The following is a 26,548-nucleotide window of genomic DNA, read 5'->3' as shown; positions in this document are numbered from 1 at the left end:
GTGAAGAAGCTAATTCAAGACGCTCATCGTCACGTCCCGCAGGGCAGTGGAAAAACAAAAATGGAAAAGGAACCTGCGTGTGTTTATTTCTGAAACGTGTTCAACGTGCATTGGGTGCGGGGCGCCAGTTCTTCCGTTCATCACGAGTGACCTCAAGAGCAGGACTGCTGATAATTATCGCGACGCTCTGGCAGATGGCTTGCATGGGATTCACTCCAAGCTGATCAGTAAGTGTGTGGAGAGGGCCACATTTGTCGCCCGTGTGGACTAAGGTCAAAGTTAGTTCAGGAATGCTGTGGTTAGCGATTTCGTCCGTGAGACGAGGCCTCGGTACTTGCACCGGGTCCTCGCTCCTCCGTTTACGTGTTGACGCCTTCGAGATGCAATTGAGGAGCCCACGGGCAATCGCCAGAGGCTGGCTGTTTGAAAAATAGATCTTCCTGTAAAAAAAGTCTGTGCACCCCTGTTCTAGAGTCATACTCAGTCTTTTCTGTCCAAGATATTGGATGAAGCATTGACCCAGTCCTACAGAACTATAATTTATTTCAGCACTTTCAGTCACAACTGAGAACACATCACACTAGTGAAACAGCACCAGTGAAAGTTAGTTGACTAGAACGTGACATTACAGTGAGACAACATTTTTTCACTTGTGCAAAATTTTCAGAAAAACAGTTCTTTGCTGATACAGAATGACTATGAGAGCATGCGAGTGTTTGAGCCTAAAACCTTAACAAGCTCAACCTCGGAGATTACTACGCTTGCAAAGTTGAATTCTGCATCATACATTCTGGAAAAGGGCAATCAAAGTGCATTGCAAGGAAAGTGAAACTAATGTTGAGATGGACCATCTAATAATTCAAATCATACTGCACATACTTTGGAACAGACGTCATGCCGTCTTTTGCGGGAACTTTTTCACCCACAGAATATCTGACTGCTGTTACATATTGCCGCACGCTCCAGTACCCACAATGCTTCGTTTTGCCCTCTTTGCCTTTCTAAAATCAAGTCCTCGACTCAGTTTGTAGGTCAGTGAACAAACTGCCCGTTGCCACAGTGACCAATTTTGGCTGGCCTGCTTCTTCATTTGAGCAGCACATCCACTTCCTGTCAATCGGTTGAAGGTGGGGTGGGTGGAGGGTGTGGTGGGGGGGGGGGTCATGCACATAAACACCCTCAGTTCCCGTTTGAAGCTCACAAGCCGACATTCAGTATTTAACTTCTTTCAACTAATACGTCAGTTTCGTCATCTGCGAGCGATGAAATGACTGGCCTCGTTCTTTTTTTTTTTTTTTGTAAATGAACTTTCTTCTTTCCAATGTGGAAAAAAACTCGAGACGAACATTTGATGAAATCCTGCATCTGACCCGTGCGTATCATGTTTTTTCACGAGCACCCACACTGCTCCACAATCATGTTGGGTATGTCTTTTTTGACGATCATCTGCTCGTGGTCGAAATACAGCATGGACATAGCGCGCAGCCGCGTGGGCACGCAACACGACTTGATGTTCTGAAAGGGTCCGTAGCCCCTCATGCGGTACTGGTTGATGACAGCGGCGTGGAAGGAGAGAGCCGAGCCGCCGACGCTCGCCACGTGGTTGGGACAGTCTCCCTCGCAGTAGTTGGCATGGTAACCAGACGGAGCGATAATCCAGTCGTTCCATCCGATGTCTTTAAAGCTCACGTAAAACTGTTGCTTGCAGCACGTGCGCGTTTTGCCGTCGCACTCCAAACTCCGAGCCGTCCGGCGTCGAGCCACGTCCTCTGTGGCTCGTAGCGCCGCCATCAGGAAGGGCCGGTGGGATCGGTCGCCGTCGGCAGAAGGCAGGACGGGCGCGGCGCCGGCCCCGGCGCACAGCGGGCAGGAAAGCCGCAGACGCAGCGGTCCGTCGCCGCGGTCCAGCGAGGACTGAAGGCAGCGCCGCACCGCCAGCGTGTGCCAGCCACTGCGACGCGTGTCCGCCATCTTTTCTGACACCGGCGCGTCCTGTTCGGCTCGGTGGAGCTGCAGCTTCACTTTGCCTCTGGCCCGACTTCCCCGAGACGATTTGAGGAAGATCCACAAGTCGGCCTGCTCCACAAGCGCCGCCCTGCTGCTTTCCTTAGAGAGGTCAAAGGTCAAGGTGTTCCCGGCCTCCCCTGTTACAGAATCGGAAAATCAGATTGAGAATCGGAATCAGAATCAGCTTTATTGGCCAAGTGTGTAAAAACACACGAGGAATTTTCCTCCGGCAGTTGGTGCTGCCCTGGTACGACATACAGAACAAGAACAACAAGAAATGATGAGATATTTCTTATTCATAGGAAGTGTTCCCTATAAGAGTCGTGCAAGATGTAAAATCTTCCTCATTTAGAACAGGTAAGAGATATTCGACGTTCCACATTGTGTTAAGCTTTGTACCGAGTCCCTTTACCCGTCCGCGGTTCCCGTTCTCGTGCAATGACAATTGGACAAAGGGAGCAGTTTAAAGTGACGAATCGTTTAATAGTCTACAAAATATATTACTAATACTAATATTGATTGGACCAGCAGATTGTGAGTGAGTATCCCATCAATAGCACAAGGCAGAAAATAGTCAATTTGCTCATCAAGAATTGAATGACTTCATTGCCAGAGGGAAAAAAACTGTTCAAGTGCCTGCTCGTTTTGACTTGCGTTTGGACCGAGTCCGTATTGTATGTGAGTCCTCAATAGTGGGTAGAGCCGTGCCAATAATGCGTTCAGCTGTTTTGATTGGCCGTTCAAAAAATCAGCGTTGGTCCTTTTTTGTGGCGGCCCCAAACCAGACTGTGATGGAGGTACTCGGTACCGATTGGATGACCGCGGTGGAGAACTGTCTCAGCAGCTCATGTGACAGGCCGCAACAAGTACATCCTTTGCTGGGCTTTTTTTTTTTTTTGAGGATGGAGTTGATGTTCGTCTCCCGCTTCAGGTCCTTCGAGACTGTAATTCCCAAGAACTTGAAGGTCTTGGCAGTTGACGCAAGGCGGTTGGACAACGTCTGCGGTGAAGGAGGCCTCCTGAAGTCCACAATCATCTCGACGGCATTTAGAGTGTTCAACGGCAGATTGTGAAAAACAGAATAGCGCGTATGCAGCACTCTTTGCAGATGTGCCCCTTTGCCTCCCCCTCACTAACGAGTCTAACGACGGCCACTATTAATACCTCCGCTCGCTGCCTTCCCCTCAGCGCTCAACACACCAACGTGTTTGTTCACCTCCGTAGCGTGACACGTCAACTTGACGACGTCCTACTTTCGCCGTGCTGCCTTGAGGGCGTCGGGCATCGCCGTTGACACGGGACGAGCGTGTCAACTGTCAATCACGGGCCCATTGTGAATGAAGCTGCGTGAAATTTAACGCATCAAACCTTTGTGGTTTCCATCAGTTCAAGGCGTGCCTCCGAAGCTCAAATCAAGTATTAGCTGCTCTTTGTGACGCCCACTACTGGTAGAATTGTGCACAAGCACCTGCCGCCAACAACTTTAGCGGGAATCTTCCGTTGGGTTCCCGAGGTCGAGCAAAACATTGGCTGGCGCACAAACACACACAGCACGTTCGTGGTTTTCGTGTTGACCGCTTTTGGGACATTGTGTCAAAAGTTACACAGTAGTTATTATTTCTTCCTTCGCTGTCGAAAAAGGACAAGAGCAATAATCCAGGATAATCCCGCTTTAGAAAGTTTGTAAACAACTTTGCATTGAGAGCCGTAGCGGGACTGGTCTGATAAATTGACACGGCAACTCGGCATTGACTGGCCAGACCGTTAAATCGCTCTTCACGTCTCGAACGTTATTTACACGTAACAATAAGACTGTCGTCTCCGGCACTCGGACCACACAAAGAACCCCGCTTCTGCCGCGTTAGCGCACGCACTCACCCGGCTCGGCAAAGGCGATGACCTGGGCTGAGGCCTCGGGGTCGGCGCCGTCCGCCTGAACGTCCACACTGCCGTCGGTGGCCACACGGCCGACGTGCAGTTTCCTGATGGCGTTGAGAAGCGCAGCGCGAGGAAGCGTCTGCGTCAGGTTGGGTCTCGCGCTCAGGTGGAGCACGTTGAGGATGTGACGCTTGACCGCTTCCACCATATCGCTAGAGTTCTTCCTCACCTGGCCCGCGGCGCAAGACGCACACTTGGAGGACTCGGCTCCTTGGCGGAGGCTCAGAGGAACGTCTGACTGGACGACCAGCGAGCCGGCGGGACAGAAATGGACAATGAGGGTCAGGGCGAAAAGCGCTGAGGGAAAAGAAGCGGAAGTCATGGTGATCCCCCACAATGCAACAGGTCCTCCAGACTAAGTCAGTCCACGGGGGTCTGCTTCCATCCAGCTCGCTCTCTGCCGTCAATTTGCTCTATGTTCTCTGTGTTGCGCGACGTTGGTCTCTTCTACATCAGGTCTGCCTCTTGTGAGCCGCTCTCCTCACATACACTAATTATACTTGGGTGTCCGTTTGAGCCCACCCTGCGGCACACAGGAATTTCCCTGTGAGTCAGTGACATCACACACACACACACACACACACACTTTCTCCTGAATGAATGTCACGACAGAGGAGGAGGAGGAGGACCACGAAGTGTCCCTGATTCATTCATCCCAAACACTCGCGCGCACAGTCATGAGTCAGAGCGTCATCTTTATCATCATCATCATCATCATCACCTCACGTGGAGGAGAGACTTTGTCGGTGTGAGATAAATTTTTAGAAAGGAAACTTGTTACGATCGCAGAGCAGATGGAGTGCACGCACACACACATAGAGTCTGCTGGTGGGATTCAAGGGTTACATCACATCTTCACGTGGGACGGAAAGTTTGCATTTTAGATAAAAAAGGACGGATGATGAAGGAAGGAAAGACCTGGTGGGCGTAACAGGAGCCCAGCAAGGTGGTGAGACCACGACAGTGACTGCGCCAGTAATGTACCAGATACACAGCGCACATAATCGGCCTGACAGATATGTGACAACAATATTGAGACAAAGTTGGCAGCATGTTGCAACGGAGTTGTAAGTTGCCCGTTTAAAAAGTTCATGGCGAGAGCAAAGAACCTGCTTGTTTTACTGTACGCCAGCCCCAACTGGAGACAAAGTGCTGGAAAAGCTGGTGACCAGGGTGTGGAGGGTCCTTGAGATTCTTATCTTAGTTGTGGAAGCCTGCAAATCCTCCAGGGCGGGGGTACTGACAATCTTTTCAGCAGTTTTGATTGTCCGTTGCAGTTAGAGTTTGTCCATTTTTGTAGCAGCACCAAACCGGACTGCGATAGAAGTACACGTTCGATGAGTTCTACGTAGAGCTCCCGTGGAAGGCTGTAGTTCCTCGGAAGCTGGAGGAAATACAATAGATCCTCTGCTGGCCCTTTTTGAGGATGGAGTTGACGTTGATCTTTCACTTCACGTTAGGGTCGGAGACTGCAATTCCAAGAAACTTGGTCTCGATCCTCGACACAGACAAGTTGGACGGCGTGAGGGACACCCTCGGCAAAGGATGACTCCTGAAGTCAGTCTTGAGCCTGCCCGGCTGTACCGCAGTTCCGGCCACTCCGCGTTGTGTTGATACGTCCAGAGGAGAGCTAATATATAGGAAGAAGGATGAGGATGGAGATGCCGGGAAAGGAGCGAGAGGAAGATCAAAGAGGATGGTCGTGGAGGACGCGAAGGCAGGCACGAGGATGCATGAGACCCGCTGACATGCAGTGCTGAGTGTCAAATAATTCTTCTGATTCTGTTCATCTTGTGAGTCGTCCACTTAGACCCTGCTCGTTGTTGCTTGACTTCCACTTTGTACATATTGCTGCTGAAAACTCCCATTTGCAAGTCAGCACAGTATCCTGCAGACGTCTGGAGTGGAACTTTTGCGTCTTCACATTCCCATTCTTACACTCACATGATGTGTTTTTTGGGGCTTTTTTCAAATTGTGCTCGGATCTGATGTCATTTTGTTTCCTGACGTTTGCCTGAGTCCTGTTTGTGCTGTCACGTCATTGGCACCACTTTGGTCTCGTCAGCTCCGCTTCTCGCGTGAACTCGTCGATTCTCTCCAGCCATGCACATCTTGTCCAGGGTCGCACTCTTGTCTTGTGGCTCAGTTTTATGTTTGTCTGATCATTTCTGTTCACTCTCGGTTCAGTGTCCCGTTGCCTGTGACTGCGAGTCTGTCCCATGTTGCTGTGTTTAGGGTTAGAGCACATTCATTTGGGACTTTCTAACAATTGTTGTTGTTGTTGTTTTTTTTTTGTCTATACAGCTACCTCATGGCTTTTGTTGGACTTTTTATCGAAATGTTTGTTACTTCCCCTGAGTCACTGTACTTTTCACCTTGACTTGAAGAGGATCAACATACACAATATATGGATACCACTTAACCCACTCTATCCATCCATCCATCCATCCAACCATCCATCCATCCATTTTCAACACTGCTTATTCTGGTTACGATTACGGTGCGCTGGAGCCGATCTCAGCTGGCTTCGGGCGAAAGGCGGACTATACCTTGAACTGGTCGCCAGTTAATCGCAGGGTGCATTGAGAGAAAGACAACTATTCACACTCACATTCACACCGTCACTGAGTGGGAACTGAACCCATGCTTGCTTGCAACAAAGTCAAGCGAGTTGACCTCTAGACCGGGGTCACCAAACTGGTGCCAGCGGGCACACGCTTGTCTGCGAGGGCTACTTAAAGTACCTGCGAGATATGTTCTAAAAATAGCACAGGTCCCAAATACTTATTAATAATAATAATAATAATATTGATCATTGAAATGTACTTACATTAATGACATTTGAAAAATAGTGTCATATAACGTAAAAAGGCGGAACGGTGGATGAGTTTAAATGTTCTCTCCGTGCCTGCGTGGGTTTTCTCCGGGCACTCCGCTTTCCTCGCGCATTCCCAAAAAACATGCAACGTTAATTGGACACTCTAAATTGCCCCGTCAATGTGATTGTGAGCGCGGCTCTTTGTCTCGATGTGACCTGCGATTGGCTGGTGACCAGTTCAGGTTGTACCCCACCCGCCTACAGCTGGGATAGGCTCCAGCTCTCCCCGCGACCCTCGTGAGGATAAGCGGCGAAGAAAATGGATGGATGAACTGTGGAGTTGTGCTACCCTCAGATGGACAAAGTTTGACACTACAAGAGTTACGTTTCAGAAAGGTAGCAATACTATGCAGAATTGACTTGTTGGTAGTTTTGGCGAAATAGAAAACTCTTGGTTTAGAACCCACAAAGAATTAGGACCTGGCCATCTGAGTTGCGCTTCTGCGCACGCGCATTCACCGAACACCGACCCCCCCCCCCCTCCACCTCCCCGCCCCTCCCACTCGACGCTGTTTCCCACTAATCCGCGGTTGTCGGTGCGGCGTCATGGCGGACATCAAGACGGGGATCTTCGCCAAAAATGTACAGAAAAGGCTGAACAGAGCACAGGAGAAGGTAAGCGGCAGGGGGGTCGGGGATGAAAAAGAGGAGGAAGAGATGATGAAGGAGAGGAGGAGGAGGCGGAGGAGATGGACGCTGACGTCCTTGCAGGCCGCGACACCTTCCCAGTCGTCAGATGTTCGCGTTTTTTAGAACGCCATACTAATGACGTCACGGCCGGGCGAAAACTACACATGAAAGCCAAAAGAGGACAAAGCATTCGCTGACATTTATTGATTGGCTCGGTAGCTACGGAGGTGACCTCGCGCAATATTAACTAGCCCTCTCGCGAGATGACGTCATGCGTGACGAGTTTACTCACGTAGTGTAGATTCAGTACAAACGGCTTGGGAAATGGATGGATATACTTTATGTTCGGCATACAGGTACCCTGTGTATTGTATGCATTATGTACACGCGTCGCTGTGAAAAAGTATTTGCCCCACTAAATGGAGAGGTGTGGAAAAAAATTGCTGCCATGCCTCTGTTCAGGAAAGAAAAAGAAATAGCTTCAATCAGATGAAAGTAATCAATACAAATCCTGCATTTCTTTTGAATTGTGGTTCAACAGAATGATTTAAAAAAGGAAGTTCATGAAACAGGCGTAGACAAATCGATGGTACTCTTCGGAAAGATGAATAATTTGTCCTAACCAGATGCGTCCTCCAGTTAGCATCACAAACTTGTGATCAGTAAGTTGACCTATTTAAAGGCAGACATGTAATGACTCAAGTGTGCTACATGGTACAGTTTTAGAGGCTGACACGGAGTGCATGTTGCCTCCCGCGGCTTCATCACTCCCACAGCTATCGTTGCCACTACCTCCCAATCCCGATTGCATAAGGAAAAAAATCCCTTGCATCCAGCAATGGATGCGACATTTTCATTCCAATGCAAAAGCTCGCCTACAAGTAGAGTGATCAAATAAACTATTGTTATGAAATGGCCTATTCCATTTGTGTATATGCCCACGCCCCGTTTAAATCATAATGAAAGCAAGATGCCAGATGAATTCATGCTCGAAGAGCTCTTTTGTCACGCCTCAGGTGCTGCAGAAGCTCGGAAAAGCAGACGAGACCAAAGACGAACAGTTTGAACAAGTTGTCATCAACTTTAGGAGACAAGAGGTAAGGCAAGAAAGTGTCACACTCGAGACAACTTGAGTGTGCTGCTGCTGCAATGACTTGAGAGATTGTCTCCTTCCGAATACCCATTTGTGGAGGGACAACTTTCAACTTGCTTTTTTTCGGTCCTGAAACTTTGAAAGAGTGACAAATGTTGAAATATTGCTCTGCGTGTCAGTGTGAAGGTTCGCGACTGCAGAGGGAGATGAAGGCCTACATGTCTGCAATTAAAGGTGACGTACAAAGTCTACACTGCCTCTCAAATTTGTGTGGCTGCCGTATAGAGTAGCTGAAATTCATTGATATGTGGTGCGAGTGGAATGTAAATGATCTGCTAGCGCATAATGCTCAACGCTGGCGTGACTATGCAGGGATGCAGCAGGCCTCCATCAACTTGACCCAGTCCCTCCATGAGGTCTACGAGCCGGACTGGCACGGAAAAGATGATGTCTTGACCATCGGCAAGGTACGCCTACTTTCAATTGCCGTCGCTCGCACGGGGTCAGCAAGCATAGGTCGCGCTGGCGTCGCTTTTCCTCATTTGCAGTACGTCGCCCAGATGTCTGCGTTTAATCAACAATGAACACCGCACGACGTCACAATGATTTAACGCTGGAGCGTCTTCCCTCAGCCACAGCATAATGAGCAGTGTGTTTGCTGTTATTGTCGATTTTATCCAGCCTAAAGTATTAGTATTAGTATTTTGTTGATTGTATTATATTGTGAGGTAATAAAGCATATTTTTTGCAGTAGCTGCACTGTAAAATGTATGGACTGCACAGAACAGGTAATCAAACAAAACTGTTTGCATGCCCTCCAACAATACTGACTCACCTGACACAGACGTGGCATCACGACATAGGATAAAGCACATAATGGTGCGTGTTATACAGCGGTACCTCTTCTGTGTGTTTCTTTCGGCTTGTCCCTTTCTGGGTCACCACAGTGTGTCATCTCAGATAAACGCATATATATATATATATATATGTTTGGCACAATTTTTACGCCGGATGCCCTTCCTGACGCAAGCCTTCTCAGGGGAGTGGAGGCCCCAGTGGGATACGAACCCACAACCCCTGGTTTACCAAACCAGTGCTCTAACCACTGAGCTACGAGGCCTCTACAGTGGTACCTCTTCTAATGAAGTCATTTTGTCACGTGAATTTTTCGGAAGTCGAAGCGCATTTTACATGTAAATAGCTTAATCTGTTCTGAAACACACTCGCACACACAGACCGCCCAAAATAAGAATTCAAAGTACATAATGTAAAGAATCGTTAAAAAACGCACGTTCGTTTACATATGGCCTTGGGGAAATATGCGAAGAGAAGGGTGAGTCACAAGCAAAATGCACCATGTGGGACGAAGGAGGAGGCAAAGTCTATTATAAAGTTTCTTCGGGCCCACTATGAAGAAAGATGAATACATTTCCAAAAAAGCTAAATGTGCCTAAGCTTGTGACAGCGCTAGCGTGATTCCATGACAGTCGAGTGTCCAAGGGAATAAAAAAGCATCATGGGTAAAGATTGACGTCCCCCCTAGCCAATGGGATGCCGGGAAGATCCTACGGTGATAGCCAATGGGAGAGCAACTCTATCGCACCACACAAACCAAGATACAGCATAATTATGTTGGGTGCAATTTGGGAAATCCTGCGCCCATTTTTTCCTTTTGTAGCCTGATTTTTCTTAGTAACTAGAGACAATGTTTTTCCGAGGAGGCATTTCCTAACCTGAATTTTTCGTTACTGAAGACGTTTTTAAGTGGAGGTACCACTGGAACTGCATATTTGTCTGAAAAGGTAAAAGAAAACAACTAAGTAAATGTGGATTTCATGGGGAAAAAAAAAACGATCTTAAGAAAAGAACAAACCTCTGTTGTCCAGTTCTTTTATTCTAGAAGAGCAAATGCTACACTCTGTAGGCCAGTTGGGAAGTTTGACAGTTTATTCAAAAATATAAGGTCGGACAAGGGTCAGGACTGGGTTCTCCTGCAGGTGGGTCAGAGCAGCGTCAGTCAGGAACGAGAGCACAGAAGTTCTGCTTACCGTTCCCGTGGTGACGTCATTGATTCTGGGCCCAGTCCGAGCCTTCATTTTTCTCTATTTGACATCCGCGTGCAGGACGTTTTGTGTAATGCGGTCCGTTCCGAACGCTGATTGACTGTCCCAGTGTCAATGTTGCTGGAAGTCAAATCTCCCAACACGAGGCAACCGGTGAAGGAGGCAAATTTCGTGTGCCCACTGCGCTCACGCTTTGTCAAAGACGTCATACGTGTCACCCGGTGTGGATATGTGTTTATTCACGCAAACTACATTGACTTTATCTGTAAGCACAGCACATGAAACGTCCTTAGTACGTCAGGTGAGAACCCAGCATAAGGCCGACGAAGGCCCCACTTGTGTTTTCTGTTTGGAGTTGACACCTTTTACATGCCGTATGGGAAGATTCCAGAAACCCGATTTGGGCAAGAGTGAAGTCAGTAAGAGTAGGCCAGTAAACCGACTCCTTAGCTTAGCTTAGGAGGTTCACGCAAGATTCATTCATATATTGTTTTTTTTGCTACGTAAGGTCATGTAGGATGTGGTCATTGTTCCGTGTGTCTTTTCCCACAGGACTGTGATGCATTGTGGGAAAACTTCCACAACAAATTGGTGGACTCGACACTGCTAAATCTCGACGCGTATTTGCTACAGTTTCCTGACCTCAAGGTGATCAACTGTCAATATCTTGATCTTTGTTTGTCCTTCGGCATAACTTACACTTTCACGTCTACAGACTCGTGTGGCCAAAAGGAGCCGAAAACTCATTGACTACGACAGCGCTCGTCATCACGTCGAAACTTTGCAGACATCTGGGATGAAAAATGACCGCAAGATGCTCAAGGTCGCTATCTCTGAAATGTCTTTGTCAGTCTCTCAATGAACATCAACATTCATAAAGGTGTACTACACACATCGTCGACAGCTTTACAGTGGTTACTAGGTTTGAGACCTTGTTTCATTATTGCAATGAAGTCTTGCAAGGATTTGTTCTTAGGCCAGTGTTACTTCGTATATGTTTTGGATATACAATGTAGGCATATTACAAGTGACTCCCAAGTTTCCCATTTCTGTTCAGAATCAGAATCATCTTTATTCGATAACTCTGTCAGGAATCATACAAGGAATTTGTGTCTCATACTTGGAGCCGCTCTATTACGACATACGTGACGACAGACAGACAGACAGACAGCCAATTGAGACATAAAGACATTGCGCTAACAGTCACGGAACGATAAGGGCTGCTCCTAATCTGTCAATGATGGAACAGGGTTTTTTTTTTTTTTTTTTTTTGGACACTTGTGCAAAGGATGCAGAGCCCTCTTGAATATAGAGCAGGGGTGTCAAACTCATTTTTCTCACGGGCCACATTACTGTTCCAGTTTCCCACAGAGGGCCATTATAACTGTGGGACAAAAACATTCAATCATCTCATCATATTTACATCATCAATTTTTGAACTAGTTTTGGAATCAGAAATCAAGGATAATGTGTGTTTTTTCTTTTTTTTTTTTTTTTAACTATTCACGTTTGGTAAGACAAGTGCTTACAATATCTCAATTTATCATTTAAGATATATGACAATTTGAAATTTTGGTACAGGTTTTTACAAGAATCACGGAAATTGACACTCTAGATTTGGCTTTGCGGGCCACATAAAATCATGTGGCGGGCCAGGTCTGGTCCCCGGGCCTTGAGTTTGACATCTGTGATTTAGAGTAGTGAGAGTGCCCAATAGAGCAATAGTTCCGTGCAATGACCATTGTGCAAAAGGGTGCCAGGACTTCAAGGAATGTATGCAATTTTAAAGTGACTCGTCATGTAATAATCCGTGACAATTCCGATTGTGGAAGTGGTTTTATATTTAGAAAGCTGATGCTCCTCAGGTAAGAATCAACAGCGGATGTGCAGATAGCGCAGCGCGGTGAGACTACTACTGTGAGTGGACCAGTCACGTCTGATATTTAATAGTAGGTGTGGCAGAATGTGGCAACAAACTCAAGACAAAAAATTGGCAGCATGTTGCAGTTGAATTGTAAGTTAGCCGTTTAATTGCGAGAGGGAAGAAGCTGTTGGAATGGCTGCTAGTTTTGCTTTGCATTTTTTACAAGAGAGAAGGAGCTGGAAGTGCTGGTGACCAGGGTGTGGAGGGTCTGAAATCATCTTGTCTGCGCTTGTCTTAGTTTGTGTAGCATGCAAGTCCTCAAAGGTGGTTTAGGGAGGTACCAACAACCATTTCAGCAGTTCTGATTGTCCGTTGCAGTCAAAGTTTGTCCTTTTTTGTGGCAGCATCAAACCAGACTGTGACGGAGGTACGCAGAACAGATTTCATTACCGCTCTCTAGAACTGTATCTGCAGCTCTCGTGGCAGGTGGTCCTTCCTTAGGAGCTGTGGGAAGTACATCCTTTCCCGGGCGCTTTTGAGGATGGAATAGGAAGTGGAATTGATGTTGATCTCCCACTTCAGGTCCCGAGGGACTGTAATTCCCAAAAACTTAAAGGTCCCGACGATTGACACAAGAAAGTTGTACAGCGTGAAGGGCAGCTGTGATGAAGGATGCCTCCGAAAGTCGACAGTCTTCTCGGCAGTGTTAAGTCCGTTCAGCTCCAGGCTGTGCCGACGCCACCAAAGCTCCAGCCTTTCCACTTCCTGTCGCATTCGCAGATTCGTCATAATCTTTGACGAGGCAGTCGACTGGGGTGTCTGCTGCTAACATCAGGAGTTTGACAGGCTTACTTACTTGCTGTGTCCTGCCCAGTAGGAAGTTGTAAATCCACTAGGAGATGGCAGGCAAGACGCTGAGCTGGGGAAGCTCGGAAGACAGGAGTTGGGGGATGATGATCTTGAACACAGATCTGAAGTCCACGAACAGGATCCTAGCATAGGTTCTCAAGAAGTTGAGGTTTTCTCGGATGAAATGCAGTCCCGTGTTCACTGCATCATCTGCTGACCTCTTTGCTCGGTAGGCAAACTGCAGTGGGTCCACCAGGAGACCTGTGACGCTACTGAGTCCAGTACAAGGCGCTCAAAGGACTGCATGACCGCAGACATCAAGCCCTGTCGTCATTCGGACCCGAAATCGCAGGTTTCTCGCAGACGGGGATGATGGTGGAACGTTTGAAGCAGGAAGGTTCTTTGCACAGTTCCAGAGATCTGCTGAAGATCTTTTTGAACACTGGAGCAACTTTGAGGCAGATTGGAGACATAAAATCTGGCCAATCTAACCCTTAGTTAATCTTGATGAATAGATGACTTCTTTGATTATAAATATAGATTTTTTTTTTTTTTTAAACTTTTTACAGTCTGTAGTCATCAGAACGATAACATAGGTCGGTTTAAACAAAATGCTGACTTTCTTAGCGCAAATGAAGTTAACCAAACTCAAGTTGATGATTTTCCGTCATTGAGTGTGTCCTTACTCATCTTGCAGGCTGATGAGGAGCTCAGAAAGGCCCAGAGAGTGTTTGATGAGCTCAACGCTGGTCTGCAGGATCAACTTCCAACTCTTTGGGACAGGTCAATGACATTTCATCTCATTTCTACTGTTTACTCTGGCTGTCACTATCGACTCTGTTTAGACTAGTTTATTCTATAAGTATTTCAATTTCAGCAAGTCACCTAAAATAAATCCTTAACCACCCTCAATGACGATCACCCTGTTGCCCTCATATCAGTCATTATGAATTCCTTCAAGAAGCTGATTCTCAAGTACATCAATGGCTGCCCCTCCACTCCGCCCAACTTCCAACTCCCACAAGTTCACATACCGAGCAAATAGATTCACACAGAACGCCATCAACATAGCTCGGCATGCTGCGTTGAGTCACATGGCGTAACCGCAGAGCTATGCGTGGATGCTCTTTGTGGATTATAGCCCAGCCTTTAACACAATCATTGCGGTCATTCTGATCACTAAATTAGACATCTTGGGCCTCCTTCCTCTGGCATGCACCTGGATCAAGGACTTCTTCAGCAACAGAGCCCAGGCTGTGAGAATCTGCTCCCACCTTTCCTCCACCTGTACACTGAGCACCGACCGGCTCACCAGAGGGCTCTGTGCTAAGCCCCCTTCCATTCTGTCTCTACACCTTCGACTTCCGCCCAGTCCACAAAAATAACATTGTCACGTTCACTGACAACACAACAGTGGTCGGTCTGATCTCAAAGGGAAATGACACAGCCCACAGATAGGAAGTCCAGAAGCTCACAACCTGGTGCACAGATCACAATCTGGCACTTAACATTACAAAAACAAAGGAGGTCATTGTGGACTTCAGGAAGAACAGAACTGAAGGCTCTCCAATTTCATTCTACAGTTTCGTATGATCACAATAAATGGATGACATTCATTCATTAATGAACGCTTCTAGCCTAAACTAAGAATTGACCCCAAATCCTAGTCTCGATATGACTACGAAAAGCATACGGATGATGATGATGATGATGATGATGGTGAAGAAAATAGTGTGAGTCTCACTTTACTGTAACATTAGCAAAAATCTTGGTCAAAGCCTGATCCAATTGAATTGAAATTGTGACTTTTGTGTTTCAGTCGAGTTGGATTTTACATCAGCACTTTTAAGAGCGTGACGAGCCTAGAGGCCAGATTTCACCGTGAGATTTCTCTGGTGGGACCTAACATGGAAACAGCCAACTTTTAAAGTTCACATTCCAACGTTAATACAGTGAAACCTGAGCTCGTTTCTCTCCTCATGTGTAGGTGTGCAAGCAGCTGTATGAAGTGATGATGCAACTTAGTGAACAACACGCTGACAAAATGTTCACCATCCAAGGAGCACCAAGGTATGGAAATCAGCAAGATAACATAAGTGATGTCAACGGCGTTCTGTATGTCTTTCCTCGTGTCCCAAATAACATCACAAGCAGGCCACGGTTAAAATACTCGATAGACGTGTGACTACTGATGAATTGTTGACGCGCACCGCTGATGTTTAAGAGTATTGAGAAACTCATGAGTTTTTGTTGCTAAGCTGGGAGGTCGCTCATTTGCATTTGGGTCCTCTAGTGATTCGGGCCCGCTCCGGCTGGCTCGAACACCGTCTCCGCCAGAATACGAAAGTCCACCTGAGAGTCCTGACGCCAGTTCCAATCACATGCTACGTCCAGTCTCTCCAGGACCTCCGCGCCCCAAATCTCCAATGCAGGTAAGGAAGTTGACCAGCACACGCAAAATTTTCGTCGACGATAAAGCATTTCATATGGAACTTTGAGTTTCGAGTGAAGACATGATTATTTTGAATAAGTCGTGCCAACACACCTTTCCCCAGAAGATCTAAGTGAAGCACCGGGCTATATTTGTTGCTTAATGTTCTGTGGCTGTTCTTCTTTGCTGCACACTCATCTCTGGGATGGTGAGTGAACGTGATATGTTCCAAATGTGTTAGTGTTTGTGGATTGGTAACAATGTAGCGGCATTATTAACATGTTTGTCAAGCACATTTGGACAAATATGTGTGGAAATAGGTTGCTTCTAGAACTCTGGTTCCCATTTTCTTTTCACTCAAATGGACAGGTATAGTGATTTATTTCTTCTTTTCCTGTCTGACCACACTGTTCATTATTAGTATTACTTTGATACTGTAATTCATTCATTCATTCATTTTGCCATCCAAACAGTTTCTGCTATTGCTCACCATTTTAGTACATTTGGAGTGATCTTTCAAGACCCACAGAATCTTGTGCTCCGTCGCAATACAAGCACCAAACTTACCAACAGAGAGAGTAGACTTTGTTGACCGAAAAAAGGTATATTATTGTATATTTTCAAGCTCTTTAAGATCTTTAGTCATTAGCAGAAAAGAGGTCAGTTGGAAAAAAAAATGCTGATATTTTCTAGCACAAAGTGGAGAAAAGCAACATTTTGTTTAAATAAACATGGCACTCATATTTTTTTGCTTTTGTGATACCTCACAGTGTAACACAACAAACACTATACTCGGAAGAGGGCTTTTATTGGGAAAATAAACATTTACTTACACAGACAACTAAGAAATGCGCTGTCAATGAGGCAACCCACGCTCTGTTCATACCTTCCAGTACACACAGTACATTCTCTGTTGGGAGTGTCTGGTGCCTAAACTTGTCCAATTCCAAACATTTTGGCATTTCTCACACTCATAATCATAACGTGATGAGCCCAGATTGGGTACTGGCCACAACCCCCAGTATGTCGGGAATAGGGAGTGGGAGGAAAAATGGTGCGTGGCATGTAAGGCTTCTTTCTGTTCGCACGAACGGATTGTCAGCATCACCCGAGCCACCCTCGAAGACTTGCATGCCACTCGAACTCGGTCCAGAGGGGCTAGGATCCTTTCGGAACCTCCGCATCCCGGCCACTGGCTCTTCTGTTAGGTAGGCCCTACTGATCAATGAAAATCAAAACTAACAGGCATTCAAACATTTTTTTTCCCTCTTGCAATGAAGTCATGAAATATTTAATCAGCGAACGTACAATTTTCGGCCTTGTGCCGTTGTTGTGGCACACCCTCACATCCTGCTGGTCCAATCAGTATTAGCATTAGTAATCATGTAAACTATTGCTCAATTGGTCACTTTAAACTGCTCCCTTTGCACAATTGTCATTGCACCGGTCTATAACGGTGAACTGCATACGGGTAAGGGCACTCTGTACAATCCTTCCCTGATGTGGGGCGTTGACGCACTCTTAGCTGCTGTAAATGCCAGACGACTCTGCATCTTGCACATCCGTCACTCTTCAAGTCAGCGCTTTGGCCGCTTGCAGGAGGAGAAAGGAGCCCCCCGCTCCCACTGGCCAGTTAGTTCGCCTGGCATGGGTCTTCCTGAGTACGCTACATACTGTCGGGGACTCTGTTGTGAAGTAGAAGTGTTCCGCATGTCATCTAAATATGGCTCGAAACGATAGGTTGATATTGCCCCGGTCACTTCACTCGATTGTGAGAGAGCTTCCGTGTCAGAAGGGGCGTCAGAAACATCCGCTAATCTTTGTCGTTCGTCTCCCATAGCAGTTGGCACGGCGTCTCATGAATGGCGACTGTCCCAGCGTGACAGCTGGAAATGACGTAGCAGGCAATATGGCTACCACTGGGATGTCGAGTCAGACTTGTCCAATGTTGCGCATGAATGACACGCTCGCCGCTCTTTTTTTTTTTTTTTTTTGTATACACATTGAAGTGAATAATATTATTTGTAATTTTTCCTAAAAATATCGATTTTTAAAATTTATATAGGCATGTCCGGGGCAATTTAAGAGTTACTAATAATTGACTGACTATTGTTTGTTCTTCTTCTCGGTACTCATCATGAATGTCGTACCAGGCCGGCACTGACTGCCGGAGACAAATTCCTTGTGTGTTGTTACATACTTGGCCATTAAGTCCGATTCCGATTCTGATGTGCCACGACAGCGCTAACATCAGTGCGGCTCTCCCGCACGTTGTTTGCCTTTACGATATACTCCAGCTCAACCCACCTGCGGAGTTTTGAAAATGTACCGCAGTACTCCTCCAAGCCGAGGGTGTCGCTTACCAGAAGATGAATTTAATGATGGCGTAAAATTGATGGAGAAAGCGGTGACGTAGGCAAGATATGGAACGTTGGGTCAGTCATCACAACGTGACTAAAATGGGCCAATCGTGAGGGATAATCATCCCGACATTTGACGCACAGTGACAATTTTTATCGTGTGTGCGTCAAGTAACGAAGGGGAGGCGGCGGCCAATGTGTCGTAAATGTTACGCAACGCCGGCGTGGTCAGCCGCTTGAGTATTAAGAGGCCTTAATTCACGCATTTCCGCTCATGGCATTCAAATGCTGCAGCACTCCCACAACCCTAGTGAGGATAAGCGGCTTGGAAAATGGATGGATGGATGAATGAATTGAAAAAGTTGATTTCATGGAATTAATGCAATTAACGTGAGTTGTGTTAATTGTTCACAGACACTCAGGCACATTTGATTTATGGGAACCAGGTTTGTAGAACAAATGTGTTGTTTGTGTTTCCACCCCACCCACAGAAATAGACATGCAATGCTTATTTTGTCATTGAAGGTACTGTATGCTCGACTAATGGATACCGAACATGACGTCAGGATCATGTGTTCGTGTTGGAAAACTTGAGTCTTTAGCTATGTTTCACAAAATGGCTGATAATGCTGCTGCTTTTTGGTGATTTTGTCCTTTTCTTTTCCTATCATCAATTAAAGTACAAGAGCTCAAAGGCACAGTCAAACCAGTGAATAGGGACCAATGCCCTATGCAAAGAGTATAGTAATTCCTTTTTTAAATTCAGGATATATAGTTTCCTATTTAAATAGTTGAAACCCTAAATGTACTTCCAAGAATGACACACGTCCTAACTTTAGACATCTGTTATTTCAAACTCATTTTACCACATTGTCCAACATTTAGAATTGCAAATTGCAAGGACACTGGCATGTATGGTAATCTGTAAAAATATCACTTTTTACTTTCGTAGAATCATTTCATGCAGTTTTTAATGCAAGTCACACAGATATGTATTTTTTCAGTACATACTGTGTTTTTTTTTTTTTTTTTTTTTTTTAATCAGTCAGCGTGAAAGCTGAACAGCATAGAAACATGTCTGATTTAACAACTATTCACAAATGGCAAGTCGCTTCCACATCAACAATGTTTCCTGGTCCAAAGCGAGATTCAGAATACTGCTGCCATACCGCATCAATATGTATATAATGTGTGTGTGTGTGTGTGTGTGTATATGGTCCAGCCAAACATTCTCTGAAATGCTTGACTGCACTCGTCACACAGGTGTGCTGGCACCCATCCTAGTTGACTTCGGGAGAGAGGCGGGGTACAGCATCGATATGAACACGCAAGATATGGAAACGCACTGGCAGTACCGTTGCACAGCACGTTTAGGTGTCAGCCGTGTTGGGCAGCTGGTTTTTCCTGTAGAAGTCAATAGCTGGACACTTAAATTAAGTCACAACTTGCTCATTTCTCAAGCGATTTTCGTGACACTGCTGTTTTGTCGAGGCCAAAGCGTAAGCTACGTATGCTCGTATCATTTATTCAGTTCAGTTGCGTTTGTGCGACTCCTCGGCATGCTGCAAGCCTTAGAAGAAGTAGGGTACTGTATTTGGCAGGCATCTTAGAACGTTACAGAAAGCAAGCATTGTTGAGTTATCTGGCAAATATTCTTTAAAAATCTCGAGTGGATGAATTTCTTCACGAATGCTTAATCACAAATAAGCACAAGTTCCCTTTTGTCAGGTCAAGTATTGAGTTTGAAAGGGAAAGTCTTTTTTTTTTCGCGGGTGGTCAAGCTAAACAGCATTCAGATGAACACCAGATGGTGAATGTTGAATAATGGCAATTCTGCCGTTTGACAGATGAAAAAGGGACCCCCAGTGCCTCCGCCCCCCAAAGTCACGCCTTCCAAGGAGGTGGTGGTGGAGGAGCAAATCATTGACCTGTTTGGAGGAGAATTTTTACCAGCACCATCAGCACTGCAGGTGTTGTCTTGTACCCTAAAAAAAAACCCAAAAACCAGGTGCATTCCGCCTCGCCTCATTCACTGTCTTGTGTGTCCGCAGCCCAACGAGAGGCCAGGAGAATCTCTCCTCGATATGGATTTCGACGCCTTCCAACCAGATGAAAGTGTGTCGCCGGTACCGCAGGTTATTTACGCAAAATCATCGACGTGCATGCCTTGTGGACATAGATACGTGTGTACATTAACACTGTATGTGTTGACTGTGAAGGTTTTGAACAAACCCGGTGGTGCACATTGCCTTGACTTTACGAGAACATTTAAATTGTCTAAAGTGGAACAATTGAAAGACACAAACCTTTTCTTTCTTTCCCCAAGACTGCTGTACCTTGGGATACGTGGTCGGTGAGTATATTCTCATTTTTCCAGAAATTGATTTATTGATGAAGTGATTTCAAACATGATCAACTCTGACCTACTACTCCTTTCTAGGCCCAGACCGTAAGCATTTAACTCACTCAGCATGACATCTTTACTGAGCAAGAACTTGTTTGTAATATTTATTACAAGTGTGAGAGTGAAGTCATGACAAAGAGCACAAAATCAATACTACAGACATGCAAGCTGACTCTCCAGTAGCAGTTGGACTGGCTCCATCAAACCTTAACCGTTCACTCCCTGTGTCTGTTCAGGCTTCAGAAAGCGGCTTTGTCGCCGACTGGTCAGCTGACTTTGGTTCAGTGGCCACCGACGGAGAAGCTGCCCCAGGGGAGGCCGCTACAGGACCTCCAGAACGGACAGAGCAAGGGGATCAAGGGGGCGAAGGAGATAGAGTCACATCTCCTCCTCCACTCACTCCTTCTACCAAGGACAGTGAGGAAGCAGAGGATGAGGTTAGCAGCCGGGACGACCGGTCTGAAAACCGCCACAACCTTCCCTGTGCTGCCCATGAATTGGAAGCAGGGCACGCAGAGTCTGAGGGAAATAAGCCAGGCGAGCGAGGTCACAGGAAGTCCGCCCCTGGGCTCGTATTTACTGATGAGTTTGGGAAAGAGATTGAGGACACCTCCAAAAGCATGACAGACAAGCGGTCCAGGTCTCCTGAGGGCTCGGGATCAGAATACGAAACCGCTGAAGAATGGGCCGATGGGGTTCAGTGTGGGGGCTGGACAAGTGCAGATGACGAACCTTCACGCAAATTTCACCCCGATGATAAAAATGCAGAGTCGCTGTGGGATATCACAGGAAATAGAAGTGGTGCTCAAGGAGACAAAATTCTGAATGATGAGGAAAGCACAGCAGATGTCATGTCGGTAAATTTACCAACTTGGTCGGAAACACGGGAGGGAGGTGTGTTCGATAGTCATCATTTTACAGAAATAGATGGAGTAAGCAAGTTTCATCATCTTTTTGCGGAAACACGGGAAGAGGTTGCGTTTGAATCTGACCCTTTTACCCAAGCACAAGGAGGTGGTGCGTTTGATTCAGACCATTTGGCTGAAACAGAGGGCGGAGGAGCATTACAATCAGATTTTTTACCTGAAACCCACAGAGCAGGAGCAGCGTTAGAATCACGTCCTTTAGCCGAAATCCAGGAAGAAGGAGCGTCGGAGTTCAATTCTTTTGCTCACATTCAGGGAGGAGGTGCTTTTGAATCGGACCCTTTTTCCGGAACACTGGGCATAGGTGTGTTTGACTCTGACCCTTTTGCTGAAAAACAGGGCGGAGCATTCATTTCAGATCCTTTCAGCAGAACACAAGATGCAGGAGCACCGGCTTCAGATCCATTTGACGACATTCAGGGAGGAGGTGCATTTAGCTCTGACCCTTTTGCTGGAACAATGGGCCGAAGCGCGTTTGATCCAGATCCTTTCGCTGAAACAGCGGGAGGAGGTGTATTTGATTTGGACCCTTTTGCAGAAACACAGGATAGAGAACAATTTGAATGTGTTCCTTTTGCCGAAACTCAGGTTGTAGATGAGGCAGATTCTCTGAGGTCAGAAGGCAATTTAGAGGCAAAGTCTTTTGTGGTCTCTGGAGACGGAGGAAGCAGCTGGGAACCTTTTGCAAGCAGTCCGTGTACAGCGTCGTCAGACGCTGCGGTTGATAACGTGTTCCTGAAGCAAGATGGCAAGAGCAGCTGCTTTGGCTTTCCAAATGTACACCAAAGCTCAACTGTGGAGGTGCAAGATGTAAATGTTCCCAAAGTCTGCAAGGAACCGGAAAGTTCCGACATGTCCGAAGATGAGGCTGCAAACCTGAGACTTGGAAAAATGTACCAAGATGTAGCTAAAGAAAAGGAGGAGGTACATGGTCCCATTTTCAGTGTGTTAGTTTGGCAGCAAGTAGACATCAGTTGAAATCCTAGCGCTCCCACTGACCCTCAGCTGATCCCATTCCCTTTGCTTTCCTGTATATGTCTTGCATCTCGACTTAACACTTACCACAATCTGACATTAGATAGAAGGTTGGCTCTCAAGCACGTACTTCCAGTTTAACAGTTGATTGGTCAAATGAAACTTTAATCAGAAGTTACAACATTTGCCAATCGGATCCAAGTTCAGTCCTGCCCAGGAATCATTATTCTAGCCTTCTGACTATATGTATGTCTGTCTGTCTCTCTCAAGCCTCGGAATCCTTCGTTCCCAGCACCTCTGTAATAGTATTCCCTGTAAGCCTTCTTGTCACTCTTTGTTGGGTATTTTTATGACCATTTGAGACTCTTCTTGTCTTCGTTTTAAACATGCATTCTGAAGGATGCCCCTTGCCCATCGTTGTTTGCTGATTTTGACAAAATGGTGAGTAGCCATTTGATGAATTCCAGTGGCATGTTGCCAGTTGCCATCAGGCCTATCAGATGTAGTAAAGGAACGAAATATCTTCAGGATATTTTTATTTTTTTATACATCGTTAATGACGTAAATTATCAATTCAGGCCTCAGAGATGGTGAATCCTGCACCTCCTGCTGGTGAAGAACCCCTCCCGGTGCAACCTGCTGCTGAGGAAAATACAGGAGTGAGTCCTGGCTCTCCAGTGGAAGAAAAGCCTTCAGTGAGTCACAAGATCGTCTTTCATTGTCAATTCAACTATCGTGTGTCTATTTCTTAACTATAATGGTTGATCACACCTTCAAGTTGATTGCTGTTTATGCTCATTTTCGTCACCATTTTAATGAATCATCCAATCTTCCCGAGGTCAAAGGTCTTTATCCAAGTCTATTTTTCTTGTGCATGTTTGCAATGTATTCAAAGCGCTATTGTCATAATAGGCCATAGCGGTGCATTATTTTGATATCTAATAAAATGTTTTTATTTAACTTAGGATCTGGATTCAGTTCCAGTAGAGAAGAAGCAAAGTCCTACGGATGAGACTCCGGTAAAATCTCCATACACGGCAGTAATGCTTACAAATACGCAGCTTTGTAGGGATGATCTGTCATACATTTCAGTTACATACTGATGGGAAAAGAAAAATGTAACTTCTTCACTTGGATAATAATCTTTCTAGTTCAGGAACACGCCATATTGTCTTCAAAAAAATGCAGTCGTTTAGGTCAATTGATGAGCACCATTTTTGGATCGGCTGGCTGCCACGGGCCATCGTGAGATTTCCAGTTGTCTTTTACATTTTGGACTTCCCGACTTTATGAAAGTAACCTTCAAGATGTCAGCGTATTTCACTATATATTTTATGAAATGCTTATTTATGACAAACTCCACTAACAGAAAAATTCCAAACATGAAAAACATACAATGATAATACTAACACCATGTTATGTCTATTAAGCACAACATACCGTATCTGACATCACTCACATGGATGTGCAGTTAAAAAAAAACAAAAAAAAAAAAGTGTATCCTTTGTAGGAAAGCATGGCGATCCCATCGGTAGTAATTGAGCCCGCCTCCAGCAATGAAGGTGATGACGATCGTGACACAGACATCATCTCGCCCTCCGCTATCGGCGACAACGGTGGAGTGGCTGACAAATCCCCAATCAAACCCACGAGCTCGTCTCCCGGGGGACTACCTGATGACTTCCTGTACAAGGTTAGATTTTAAAAACAAGTTCAGTCATGCCTCTACTTACGAACCTCTCTGCAAACAAAAAAATGTGGATTCCGAAAAGCCTCCTCGGAAATATTTTGTCTCTAGTTGCGAAGGAAATTCAGCATACGAAAGGGAAATATATGCTGCTGGATTCCACCGAAAGTACTGTAATATATATATAAATATATAAAATACTGAACTGTATCTTGGTTTGAAAGTGGCGCGATAGAGCTGCTCTCCCATTGGCTATCGCCGGAGCATCCTCCTGGCCATCACCTTGGCTAGGACGGACATAAATCTTTAGCCATGATGCACTTCCTGTGTCTTGGTTTCTGTGACGCAGTAGATCTGTTCCCCCATTGGTTATCACGTAACATCTATGTGGCATCACATCCCTCCATTGGCTAGAAGGGACATCAATCCTTACCCATGATGGATTTCTTCTTCTCCGAAATCAGTGTCATACGCTAGCACACACTCGTACTGTACAACCTCTTTGCGCGGGCCCCAAAAAATTGAGGGCCAGGGTGTTGCTCACTTCGATGACATTTCTCCAACATTATTAAAAGCTGTCAAAGGCAAAACATCCTTGGATTGGTACTTCACGAAACAACCTAACCCTGAAAAATTGGAATGTTGATCTTTGATTTGAATTCATAGTTTGTGGAATTTATACATTGGAGTGGAATTAGGTTGTGTGCGTACCTCTGCCTTTGAAGACGCCACGACGCCTTTTTGCTCACCGCGCACTCAACGGCAAAAGGTAAATGAACAATATTTTTTGTTATTCTTTACATTATGTACACTTTGCTTACTTTTTGTCCGCGGTGGTGGTGGGAGGGGCCCATTAGGCTATTTCCATATAAAACGCATTTCTACCAAGGAAAAAATTCACGTTACGAACCAACCTCCGCAATGAATTGATTTCGTAAGTAGAGGTACCACTGTACTGAAATTCTGAAGAATCAAAAGTTGTTGATCAAAGAGTTCCACACTGCATGTAGCCATGAAATGAGGGAAGAAAAAAAAATCTGCAGGTGGAGACTATGCATGACTTTGAGGCAGCAAACAGCGATGAGCTGGACCTGAAGCAAGGGGATGTGGTTTTGGTTGTTCCCACTGCCTCAGTGGAGGATCAGGTGAAATGCAGCGCACCGCATGTATCTGTCGTGCAACACCAAACCCTCACCCTCTAAGATTCATGTCTCTGAATGCCACAAATGCAGGAAGCTGGCTGGCTGACAGGTTTCAAGCAAAGTGACTGGACGATGCTGGGAATAGGAGCTCAGAAGGGACTTTTCCCAGAAAACTTTACACAGCGTTTGGAGTGAGAAGCCTTCCCACTCGCATGTGCATAATGCCTTCTAATTTACTGTTGGAGTTTTCCCAGGCTCATGATCAAAACAAAATAGGGACAAGTATTTGTGAGCATGTTCCCATCAAAATCAGGTATAAATCGTTACTGAAGACAAACAAAAAGTACTGTATTTTGTCCCCTAAAAGTATAACACGAACATAAACACTAGTCACAATTTCCTTTTTTTAAGGTACCATTTATGTGTTGTATTGCATCACGTTTATTTGTGCAACTGTGTGCAAAGTATACTTGGTGAGTTTAGTGTGGCAACAAGTAGTAACCCTTAAAAAATATTGTCAAAAGTTGTCATTGTTATTGAAATGTGCACAAGAAATGTAGAATTGAAATATTTTAAGGGAAAACATTCATCAAAAGGCAAGATAGAGGGATCAGAGAGGAAGACAATATTCAACATATGCAGAAAATGATATTAGATGCTAACCCTTGTCAAAATAAAGATGTTTCCAGAAAGTTGTATTTGTCTTATGTCTTAGGTATGCTTTCATTGTGTCCAATGGATTAGGTGAGGGGAACTAAGCCCTCCTTCTTCAGTGTTAAAGGAGTTCAACCCACGATCATCCCGGGATGATCGTCAAATAAGTTTATGTAGGAAGGTGGTATCAACATGAGAGTAGCAACATTGGATCAAGACCATGTATAAAGAGGCTATTGTTGGATAGGTAAGCATCTAAACTTTCCAGTGATATGTCAACCACTTGTGTAGTTATGTGAGAGAGTCTGAGTCCTTCTCCCTGCAGGTCATCTCCAGTTGAGGACAAAGGCAAAAAATACATGGTCCTTCCGCATAGAGTTTTCCTCCCAAGTGATGTCCCAAAATGTAGTAATTTGCCCTATTTTTCAGTTCATTCCCAAAATAAACAAAGCATCGTTCAATGCTAAGTCGGTTGGAGACGACATAAAAATATGTCTAATGGAGCCGATCACAGCTGTCATCAAGCAGAAGTAAGCGGAGACCCCGACTGGACGTTCCGGAGAAAACTCCCGCAGGCACGGGGACAACATGCAAACCCCGCACAGGGAGGGCTGGGATTGAACCCGGGTCCTCAGAATTGTGAGGCC

The 26,548-nt window shown here is 45.7% G+C and overlaps 2 protein-coding genes across 4 annotated transcripts; one reads left to right on the top strand and one right to left on the bottom strand.

The window, feature by feature from the left end:
* Positions 1–531: 531 nt before the first annotated feature.
* On the bottom strand, positions 532–6,414 carry LOC133510553 (inhibin beta A chain-like). Of its 2 annotated transcripts, XM_061838593.1 has the most exons (3): positions 4,281–6,413; positions 3,886–4,179; positions 532–2,144 (listed from the first exon to the last, which is right to left on the bottom strand). In XM_061838593.1, the coding sequence occupies exons 2-3, from the start codon at positions 4,091–4,093 to the stop codon at positions 1,390–1,392; spliced, it is 963 nt and encodes a 320-aa protein (XP_061694577.1). In that variant the 5' UTR covers positions 4,094–4,179; positions 4,281–6,413; the 3' UTR covers positions 532–1,389. The 2 variants fall into 2 exon arrangements, with proteins under 2 accessions (XP_061694577.1, XP_061694576.1); XM_061838592.1 differs by having other exon boundaries at positions 3,886–6,414.
* An 897-nt stretch (positions 6,415–7,311) lies between these two features.
* amph (amphiphysin) lies at positions 7,312–25,942 on the top strand. 2 transcript variants are annotated; one of them, XM_061838590.1, is made up of 19 exons: positions 7,312–7,438; positions 8,470–8,550; positions 8,726–8,780; positions 8,919–9,013; positions 11,162–11,257; positions 11,325–11,432; positions 14,020–14,105; positions 15,142–15,217; positions 15,310–15,392; positions 15,616–15,754; positions 19,961–20,083; positions 20,165–20,248; positions 20,440–20,466; positions 20,754–20,954; positions 22,997–23,113; positions 23,384–23,437; positions 23,929–24,111; positions 25,149–25,250; positions 25,338–25,942. In XM_061838590.1, the coding sequence occupies exons 1-19, from the start codon at positions 7,370–7,372 to the stop codon at positions 25,440–25,442; spliced, it is 1,884 nt and encodes a 627-aa protein (XP_061694574.1). In that variant the 5' UTR covers positions 7,312–7,369; the 3' UTR covers positions 25,443–25,942. The 2 variants fall into 2 exon arrangements, with proteins under 2 accessions (XP_061694574.1, XP_061694575.1); XM_061838591.1 differs by lacking the exon at positions 7,312–7,438 and adding an exon at positions 7,531–7,809.
* Positions 25,943–26,548: the final 606 nt, after the last annotated feature.

Source organism: Syngnathoides biaculeatus, chromosome 13, assembly GCF_019802595.1.
Source record: "Syngnathoides biaculeatus isolate LvHL_M chromosome 13, ASM1980259v1, whole genome shotgun sequence".
Lineage (NCBI taxonomy): Eukaryota > Metazoa > Chordata > Actinopteri > Syngnathiformes > Syngnathidae > Syngnathoides > Syngnathoides biaculeatus.
Note: the sequence above shows the minus strand (reverse complement) of the source record. Positions and strands in the feature narration are given on the sequence as shown.

Excerpts from the sequence above, each read along its gene's own strand:
- LOC133510553 (XM_061838592.1), bottom strand. The coding sequence starts at position 4,267 with ATGACTTCCGCTTCTTTTCCCTCAGCGCTTTTCGCCCTGACCCTCATT. Across the intron at positions 2,145-3,885 it reads CATCGCCTTTGCCGAGCCGG|GGGAGGCCGGGAACACCTTG; the intron begins GTGAGTGCGTGC and ends ATTCTGTAACAG.
- amph (XM_061838590.1), top strand. The coding sequence starts at position 7,370 with ATGGCGGACATCAAGACGGGGATCTTCGCCAAAAATGTACAGAAAAGG. Across the intron at positions 15,755-19,960 it reads GCCCCAAATCTCCAATGCAG|ATGAAAAAGGGACCCCCAGT; the intron begins GTAAGGAAGTTG and ends GCCGTTTGACAG. Across the intron at positions 23,114-23,383 it reads CAGTGGAAGAAAAGCCTTCA|GATCTGGATTCAGTTCCAGT; the intron begins GTGAGTCACAAG and ends TATTTAACTTAG.